The sequence below is a fragment of the Gobius niger genome, assembly GCF_951799975.1.
Source record: "Gobius niger genome assembly, contig: SCAFFOLD_35, whole genome shotgun sequence".
NCBI classification, from domain to species: Eukaryota; Metazoa; Chordata; class Actinopteri; order Gobiiformes; family Gobiidae; genus Gobius; species Gobius niger.
In genome coordinates, this window is record NW_027639229.1 from 6,057 (window position 1) to 16,085 (window position 10,029).

General features: G+C 45.6%; 1 protein-coding gene across 1 annotated transcript; it reads left to right on the forward strand.

Annotated features, from left to right (window-relative positions):
• Window positions 1-1,692: 1,692 nt before the first annotated feature.
• Window positions 1,693-9,715, forward strand: LOC306982716 (uncharacterized protein; the record flags this gene model as incomplete). Its single annotated transcript, XM_079583181.1, has 3 exons — window positions 1,693-3,186; window positions 5,540-5,661; window positions 8,068-9,715. Exons 1-3 carry the CDS (start codon window positions 1,729-1,731, stop codon window positions 9,713-9,715), a joined length of 3,228 nt encoding a protein of 1,075 aa, XP_079439307.1. The 5' UTR covers window positions 1,693-1,728.
• Window positions 9,716-10,029: the final 314 nt, after the last annotated feature.

Here is a 10,029-nt window from a genome sequence, read left to right on the forward strand (position 1 = left end):
TCTCAAAGATCGACTGATCCCCGTTTTAACGCGTCTATTTTCCAGCTTCTTCCAATGTTAAAAAGCAGAGAGAGCACCGGCCCCACCTTTGCTTTTCCAGACTCTCAGAGAAACTCAGGTGCGTAACACCAAAGCCACGCTGCAGCGGAGCGTGCACGTACTTTCACACACCCACACATTCCATTCAGCGCTTCCCATCCAATCAGAAACATGCATCCAGACAGAAACTCATGACCTTTGACCCACATCACACCAGCGTGAGGGAATCATAACGTCAAAAGCTGTTTGTGTTTCACTTGTTCAACACAGTTAACGCTGCTAAATGTTCATTCCAGAAGAGATATTTGGACATAAAGTCAAAACAAACAGACGTCATTTATAATCTTCTTAAAGACAAAAGCAGCTGTTTTTGTCTGATATTTGTTTCCCTGATGTCAGTCATTTTTGTTGCTATTTTGGTTTTAGATTTGGGTAAAGCCAAACTGGAGAAAATGTGCTGGGTTCAGGTGGGGGTTAACAGGTTAATAAATAATTCCCAGCCTGATTTATTCAGCTTTGAACCCGAAAAACAAGTCAAAATGTGAGTTTTTACACAGATTTTCACTTAGTTTATTCCAAAACTAAACAAAATGGAAAAAAAAAAAACCTTTGTTACTGAAATGTCCCAAAATAAAAGCAGACGTTTAAATCTGGCTCTGTCCAATATTTAGATTTGGAGGCTGAAAATATCTGCACTTTTGCCCATTTCTCCAGATTCACCAAACTTTCTGAAGGAGGAAAATCCTTCACACGTGTGTCTGAGTTTGTGAATCCCGACTTGCAGTGTGCACGTGAGACTCATTAGCATATGCCCCGCCCACATTCACCATATAAGGACAAAGACATGCCGCATGCAAACGCCAGTAAAGGAGGAAATGAAGTGGTAGTAGTTTATTCGGTCGCCTCATTCCTTTAAACATGAAACATTTACAATGATTCAAAAGGGTTTAGACGAACCCAGTTTACAGACTTCCACCAGGAAACAAACATTTATAATAAACAATATCGACAAGAACACAAGAGAAATAAACATGTTTCTACAGTTAAAGGTGTGAGAGAGGATTTTGCTGCTGATGATGAGTCAAACGGCTATTTGTGTATTTTTGAATAGTGCGCATGCGTAAGAGCCCCCACCTTCACACGAGCTTCTTACGTTGGAAACGCCTCCGCCAGTCCACCGGTGTGTGTGCTGCGCAAGTGTATTTGTTTATTATTTGTTTACCAGCACTCACTGCTGCAGCTACGACTTCCTTCTCCCTGTAAAGTGTCGGACTCCTCCATGGTAAATACCTTTTTACTGTAAAACTTGTTCCTTTAAAAAAGATCTTCAAATGATGTAAAATGCTTGTATGAATGCCCTATAGCATTGTCTTGCTACGTAGCTATAGCTTTTATATTATGCTACAAGCTAGCTTTACAGATGCAAGACATACAGTCATCTTTCTGTCTGTATTGGTTGTTTGTTTGGTCAGTACATATGAATTGATATTGCATTGTTTTTTCGTTGTTAGAGCTTTGAAGGCGACACATTTGAGGGTTCTGACATCGAATATTAGCCACCTCCATCACAGACAAGACGGGCATCAGTTTCCTGCCCCTCCCTCTGTCAGACTCAGCCTCGCTCTGAGCTTCCTGGTTCCTCCTCCTCTCACACACTCTCTAAAGTCACACTCTGTTGTCGACAGAGAAATGGCGCAGAAAGCCGTGGACCAAGAGGACTTTTGGTGTCCCATCTGTTTGGATCTCCTGAAGGATCCAGTGGCTGTTCCCTGTGGACACAGCTACTGCATGAAGTGTGTGAAGAACCACTGGGACCAAGAGGACGAGAAGCATGTTTACAGCTGTCCTGAATGCAGACAGAGCTTCAGCTCCAGGCCAGTGCTGGTCAAAAACATCATGTTAGCAGGTTTAGTGGAGCGGCTGAAGAAGCCTGGCCTCACAGCGCCCCCTGCTGACCGCTGCTATGCTGGAGCTCAGGATGTGCCCTGTGACGTCTGCACTGGGAGGAAGCTGAAAGCCGTCAAGTCCTGTCTGCAGTGTGTGGCCTCCTACTGTGAGAGCCACCTCCAGCCTCATTATGAAGCTGCAGCGCTTCAGAAACACCAGCTGGTGGCGCCCTCTGACAAACTGCAGGAAAACATCTGCTCTCAACACGACGAAGTGAAGAAGATGTTCTGCCGCACCGACCAGCAGCTCATCTGCTACCTCTGCTCTGTGGAGCAACACAAGGGCCACGACATGGTGTCCTCAGCCTTGGAGAGAGCCCAGAGGCAGGAACAGCTGCTCCAGAGCCTCCAGCTCAAAGAGACAGACCTGAAGAGGCTCCAGCAGGAGGCCCAGGACATCAGCCGCTCTGCCCAGACAGCAGTGCAGCGCAGTGGGGACAGCTTCACAGAGATGGCCCTTCTCCTGGAGAAAAGACGCTCTGAAGTGGAGCAGCAGATCCGCTCCGAGGAGCAAACCCAACTGAAACAAGTCCAAGAGCTTCAGGACCAACTGCAGCGGGACGTGACTGAGCTGAAGAGGAACATCTCTGAGCTGGACCAGTTTCTACAGCTCTGTCCTTCACTGTCCAAAGACTCACAGAGGACAGAGATTCAGACAGGGCCCCCCCGCTGCTTCGAGAAGGTGACCAGAGCCGTGTCAGAGCTCAGGGACAAACTAAAGCTCAGTCTGGAGGAGGGACTGACCAACGTCACACTGGCTCTGAGAGGAAAACCATCTGAACCCACCAACGTCACACTGGCTCTGAGGGGAACACCATCTGAACCCACCAACGTCTCACAGGCTCTGAGAGGAACACCATCTGAACCCACCAACATCTCACTGGCTCTGAGAGGAACACCATCTGAACCCACCAACGTCTCACAGGCTCTGAGAGGAACACCATCTGAACCCACCAACGTCACACTGGCTCTGAGAGGAACACCATCTGAACCCACCAACGTCTCACTGGCTCTGAGAGGAACACCATCTGAACCCACCAACGTCACACTGGCTCTGAGAGGAACACCATCTGAACCCACCAACGTCTCACTGGCTCTGAGAGGAACACCATCTGAACCCACCAACGTCACACTGGCTCTGAGAGGAACACCATCTGAACCCACCAACGTCACACAGGCTCTGAGAGGAACACCATCTGAACCCACCAACGTCACACTGGCTCTGAGAGGAACATCATCTGAACCCACCAACGTCTCACTGGCTCTGAGAGGAACACCATCTGAACCCACCAACGTCACACTGGCTCTGAGAGGAACACCATCTGAACCCACCAACGTCTCACTGGCTCTGAGAGGAACACCATCTGAACCCACCAACGTCTCACTGGCTCTGAGAGGAACACCATCTGAACCCACCAACGTCACACTGGCTCTGAGAGGAACACCATCTGAACCCACCAACGTCACACAGGCTCTGAGAGGAACACCATCTGAACCCACCAACGTCTCACTGGCTCTGAGAGGAACACCATCTGAACCCACCAACGTCACACTGGCTCTGAGAGGAACACCATCTGAACCCACCAACGTCTCACTGGCTCTGAGAGGAACACCATCTGAACCCACCAACGTCACACAGGCTCTGAGAGGAACACCATCTGAACCCACCAACGTCTCACTGGCTCTGAGAGGAACATCATCTGAACCCACCACCAGAGAGGACTTCTTACAGTATTCGACAGAGATCACTCTGGATCCAAACACAGCATACAAACTACTGAAACTGACTGATGGAAACAGAAGAGCAACATTTATGAGTGAAGATCAGAGATATCCTGATCATCAGGAGAGATTCAGTTTGTATTATCAGGTCCTGAGCAGAGAGAGTCTGACGGGCCGCTGTTACTGGGAGGTGGAGTGGAGCGGGCCGTGGGTTAGTTTAGCCGTTTCATACAGAGACATTCAGAGGAAAGACTTCAATATCAGTAGATTTGGATACAATGATAAATCCTGGGTCTTAAACTGTGACAGTGTCTTTAAAAGTTATTCATTTCGTTTTAACTCAGTCGAGTCCGATGTCTCAGGTAAGATCTCGTCCAGAATCGGGGTTTACCTGGACCACGTTGCAGGGGCTCTGTCGTTTTACAGCGTTCAGAACCAAACCATGACCCTCCTCCACAGAGTCCAGACCAGGTTCTCTCAGCCGCTCCACGCTGGAGTCGAGTTTGACTGGGGGATCTATGGAGACTATACACATTTCCCCAAACTAAAGTAGCAGCTTTTCTCTTCAGGTCCAGATCGTCCTTGTGTCTCGTATTGAACTAATACTGAAGGTTTTTTATATAATAATATTTGTTTGTCAGACGTGGACATTGTTCTGAATTCTAATCTGCTGCTCCTCACTCACGCTCAGGGGCAGATGTGTTTTACAAACACTTTGAATCAAAACTTCAATTAAAGCCACAATAAGAAAAACTGAGCTGGAAACAAAACTCTTAAGTTTCTATTGAACTGAACTGTTCCATCTTCAGCCATTGACGTCTTTAAACGTCATTTCCACTTCCTTTAATACCATTGTTTGTTCTTGTGATTGTAATGATTTACTTCAGAAACTGATTTATTATTTAAACACAGATTATAATTGTGTTTTATGTTTTGTCCTTTTATAGAATGTTTTGGGTCGAGGGATTTGCTTTAAATTGTGCAGAAATTATAATCTTCACTTTGTCACTTTAAAATATTCATCAATAAAGTCACAAATCTTTATTCAAGTCGTTTTTTCTTTCCCGAAAGCTAAAAAAAGTGAAAGCAAACACACACACACACACACACACACACACACATACCCACACACACACACACAAACACACACGTACAAAACATCACATCAATTTAAGGCTTTTATTTTGAAAACATCACAAATTTAAGGTTTTTATCATGTATCGTGGAGTGAATGAATATTGACAGTGCAGCACTTTGAGAAACTTGGTAACACAGGCTTGTAAAGCGTAATTCAAGTGAAGGCATAATTAGGCCCGAGCAACGGACACACAAGAATCCACGAAGCAAACGTGAAGCGATATGCAAGAAACAGGGGTCAAAACTTATAGCTCCCCGAGCTCTAATTTTGGGTGGGGTTCGCGAGCGAAAATAAAAAAAGTAGGCTCTGTGGCGCCCCCTCAAACAGGAAGTTTACATTGACTCAATGGACGACCGGTCGCAAAAAAAAATCATCGTACAAAAGTGACATTGGCCAAGGACATAGACCACGTCAGGACATGTCAAATATTATATTATGACCCCGCCCTTTGCTACAGGAAGTCGGCCATTGTGGCCGAAACCTTAAAAAACCTTCAAAATTGTACCTTTTGAACTTCTGGCCCCTGATCCCCGAGTTCTCCAATTCCTCCAATTTTTGCCAACATGTCCCAATCCCATGTGGCTTTCAAAATCATCATTTAATTATTATTTTTTTAATTATTGGGCATGGTCATTACAAGGCCGCAACTGAGAGGCCATTTTCAGCAAATTTCAAAGCCTCATATCTTTCACAGACTTTGTCAGATTGGAACGGGCCCAATCCGGCGCGCATTGCACATTTCCGATTTGGACCTAATGATGAGCACACGCAGCCGCAATCACCAAAAATGCCTTTCAAGTGGCTTGTAAGTGGATTGTAAGTGGCCCGCCCATCCTCCGTGAAAATAGCCAGAGTTCTTTGTCTGGCAGCATGTTGGACTTTGTTAGAGTTTCTCCTGAAATTCGTCAATATTCCATATTTCCCCCTTTATTCACAAAAGCAACCGTTTTAAACCCGTACGGACTTATACTAATCCTCTGTCAGCGAAATAAGTTTTATTTTGGAAGTTTTGGCTGCAAATTCCGCTTTTTCTGGACTGTAAAATGGGCCATGTTGTTCACTCAGCCTGTGTAGTTCATTGGTAGAGTGCAGGGTTCCCATCCGTAAGGCTGCTGGATCGACTCTCCAGTGGTGTTGGAGCTTCCTTTAGAAGAACACGGCTCTCCAGTGGTGTTGGAGCTTCCTTCAGAAGAACACGGCTCTCCAGTGGTGTTGGAGCTTCCTTTAGAAGAACACGGCTCTCCAGTGGTGTTGGAGCTTCCTTTAGAAGAACACGGCTCTTGGTGCTGCTTCTCCAAAAGGAGCCTGGCCCACTCCAAGTCTTTCATTGATTTTATGGCAGGTGTATTTCCTGCAATTGTCTCTTTACTCAGTAGATCTTGTTTCAGCGTCTTCCCCATAATCAGAATGTGTAAGTTCATGAATCTAATATCGGTCTTAGATCTCAAAGATCGACTGATCCCCGTTTTAACGCGTCTATTTTCCATCTTCTTCCAATGTTAAAAAGCAGAGAGAGCACCGGCCCCACCTTTGCTTTTCCAGACTCTCCAAGAAACTCAGTTGCGCAACACCAAAGCCACGCTGCAAGCAAAATGCAAGCAAATGAGAGAAATGCATGTTTAAACCTGTTTCCTGAAACATCTGTACAGTTCAAAGGAGATGTGTGTTGTTCAGTCAGAGGTTCAGAAACACCAAGAGAAGTGACAACGCGGCCACTCAGCTTTAAGTTGTGCAGAAATTATAATCTTTACTTTGTAACTTTGAAATATTCATCAATAAAGTCACAAATCTTTATTCAAGTCGTTTTTTCTTTCCCAAAACCTGAAACAAAGTCAAAACAAACAGACGTCATTTATAATCTTCTTAAAGACAAAAGCAGCTGTTTTTGTCTGATATTTGTTTCCCTGATGCTGGTTATTTTTGTTGCTATTTTGGTTTTAGATTTGGGTAAAACCAAACTGGAGAAAATGTGCTGGGTTCAGGTGGGGGTTAAGAGGTTAATAAAAAATTCCCATTCTGATTTATTCAGCTTTGAACCCAAAAAACAAGTCAAAATGTGAGTTTTTACACATATTTTTACTTATTTTATTCCAAAACTAAACATGATCAAAATGGAAAAAGAAAAACTTTGTGACTGAAATGTCCCAAAATAAAAGCAGACGTTTAAATCTGGCTCTGTCCAATATTTAGATTTGGAGGCTGAAAATATCTGCACTTTTGCCCATTTCTCCAGATTCACCAAACTTTCTGAAGGAGGAAAATCCTTCACACGTGTGTCTGAGTTTGTGAATCCTGACTTGCAGTGTGCACGTGAGACTCAATAGCATATGTCCCGCCCACATTCACCATTTAAGGACAAAGACGTGCCGCACGCAAACGCCAGTAAAGGAGGAAATGAAGTGGTAGTAGTTTATTTGGTCACCTCATTCCTTTAAACATGAAACATTTACAATGATTCAAAAGGGTTTAGACTAACCCAGTTTACAGACTTCCACCAGGAAACAAACATTTATAATAAACAATATCAACAAGAACACAAGATAAATAAACATGTTTCTGCAGTTAAAGGTGTGAGAGAGGATTTTGCTGCCGATGATGAGTCAAACGGCTATTTGTGTATTTTTGAATAGTGCGCATGCGTAAGAGCCCCCACCTTCACACGAGCTTCTTACGTTGGAAACGCCTCCGCCAGTCCACCGGTGTGTGTGCTGCGCAAGTGTATTTGTTTATTATTTGTTTACCAGTACTCACTGCTGCAGCTACGACTTCCTTCTCCCTTTAAAGTGTCGGACTCCTCCAGGGTAAATACCTTTTTACTGTGAAACTTTATGTGTTCCTTTTTTTATAAAAAGAAAAAAAAGATTGCCAAAAATGTAAAATGCTTGTATGAATGCCCTATGGCATTGTCTTGCTACGTAGCAATAGCATTTATATTATGCTACAAGTTAGCTTTACAGATGCAAGACATACAGTCATCTTTCTGTCTGTATTAGTTTTTTGTTTGGTCAGTACATATGAATTGATATTGCTTTGTTTTTTCGTTGTTAGAGCTTTGAAGGCGACACATTTGAGGGTTCTGACATCGAATATTAGCCACCGACATCACAGACAAGACGGGCATCAGTTTCCTGCCCCTCCCTCTGTCAGACTCAGCCTCGCTCTGAGCATCCTGGTTCCTCCTCCTCTCACACACTCTCTAAAGTCACACTCTGTTGTCGACAGAGAAATGGCGCAGAAAGCTGTGGACAAAGAGGACTTTTGGTGTCCCATCTGTTTGGATCTACTGAAGGATCCAGTGACTGTTCCCTGTGGACACAGCTACTGCATGAAGTGTGTGAAGAACCACTGGGACCAAGAGGACGAGAAGCATGTTTACAGCTGTCCTGAATGCAGACAGAGCTTCAGCTCCAGGCCAGTGCTGGTCAAAAACATCATGTTAGCAGGTTTAGTGGAGCGGCTGAAGAAGCCTGGCCTCACAGCGCCCCCTGCTGACCGCTGCTATGCTGGAGCTCACAATGTGCCCTGTGACGTCTGCACTGGGAGGAAACTGAAAGCCTTCAAGTCCTGTCTGCAGTGTGTGGCCTCCTACTGTGAGGGCCACCTCCAGCCTCATTATGAAGCTGCAGCGTTTCAGAAACACCAGCTGGTGGCGCCCTCTGACAAACTGCAGGAAAACATCTGCTCTCAACACGACGAAGTGAAGAAGATGTTCTGCCGCACCGACCAGCAGCTCATCTGCTACCTCTGCTCTTTGGACCAACACAAGGGCCACGACATGGTGTCCTCAGCCTTGGAGAGAGCCCAGAGGCAGGAACAGCTGCTCCAGAGCCTCCAGCTCAAAGAGACAGACCTGAAGAGGCTCCAGCAGGAGGCCCAGGACATCAGCCGCTCTGCCCAGACAGCAGTGCAGCGCAGTGGGGACAGCTTCACAGAGATGGCCCTTCTTCTGGAGAAAAGACGCTCTGAAGTGGAGCAGCAGATCCGCTCCGAGGAGCAAACCCAACTGAAACAAGTCCAAGAGCTTCAGGACCAACTGCAGCGGGACGTGACTGAGCTGAAGAGGAACATCTCTGAGCTGGACCAGTTTCTACAGCTCTGTCCTTCACTGTCCACAGACTCACAGAGGACAGAGATTCAGACAGGGCCCCCCCGCTGCTTCGAGAAGGTGACCAGAGCCGTGTCAGAGCTCAGGGACAAACTAAAGCTCAGTCTGGAGGAGGGTCTGACCAACGCCACACTGGCTCTGAGAGGAACACCATCTGAACCCACCAATGTCTCACTGGCTCTGAGAGGAACACCATCTGAACCCACCACCAGAGAGGACTTCTTACAGTATTCGACAGAGATCACTCTGGATCCAAACACAGCACACAGATATCTGAAACTGACTGATGGAAACAGAAGAGCAACATATATGAGTGAAGATCAGAGATATCCTGATCATCAGGACAGGTTCACTGGGTGTCTTCAGGTCCTGAGCAGAGAGAGTCTGATGGGCCGCTGTTACTGGGAGGTGGAGTGGAGGAGCAGGAAGTGGGTTAGTTTAGCCGTTTCAGACGGAAACATTCAGAGGAAAGACTTTAATGAAAGTGGATTTGGAAACAATGATACATCCTGGACCTTAGACTGTAACAGTAACAGTTATTCATTTCGTTTTAACTCAGTCCGGTCCGGTGTCTCTGGTCCGATCACGTCCAGAATTGGGGTTTACCTGGACCACGGTGCAGGGGCTCTGTCGTTTTACAGCGTTCAGAACCAAACCATGACCCTCCTCCACAGAGTCCAGACCAGGTTCTCTCAGCCGCTCCACGCTGCAGTCAGGTTTTACTGGAACTCTGGAGACTCTGCACATTTCCCCAAACTAAAATAGCAGCTTTTCTCTTCAGGTTCAGATCGTCCTTGTGTATCGTATTGAACTAATTCTGAAGGTTTTTTATATAATAATATTTGTTTGTCAGACGTGGACATTGTTCTGAATTCTAATCTGCTGCTCCTCACTCACGCTCAGGGGCAGATGTGTTTTACAAACACTTTGAATCAAACCTTCAATTAAAGCCACAAAAAGAAAAACTGAGCTGGAAACAAAACTCTTCAGTTTCTATTGAACTGAACTGTTCCATCTTCAGCCATTGACGTCTTTAAACGTCATGTCCACTTCCTTTAATACCATTGTTTGTTCTTGTG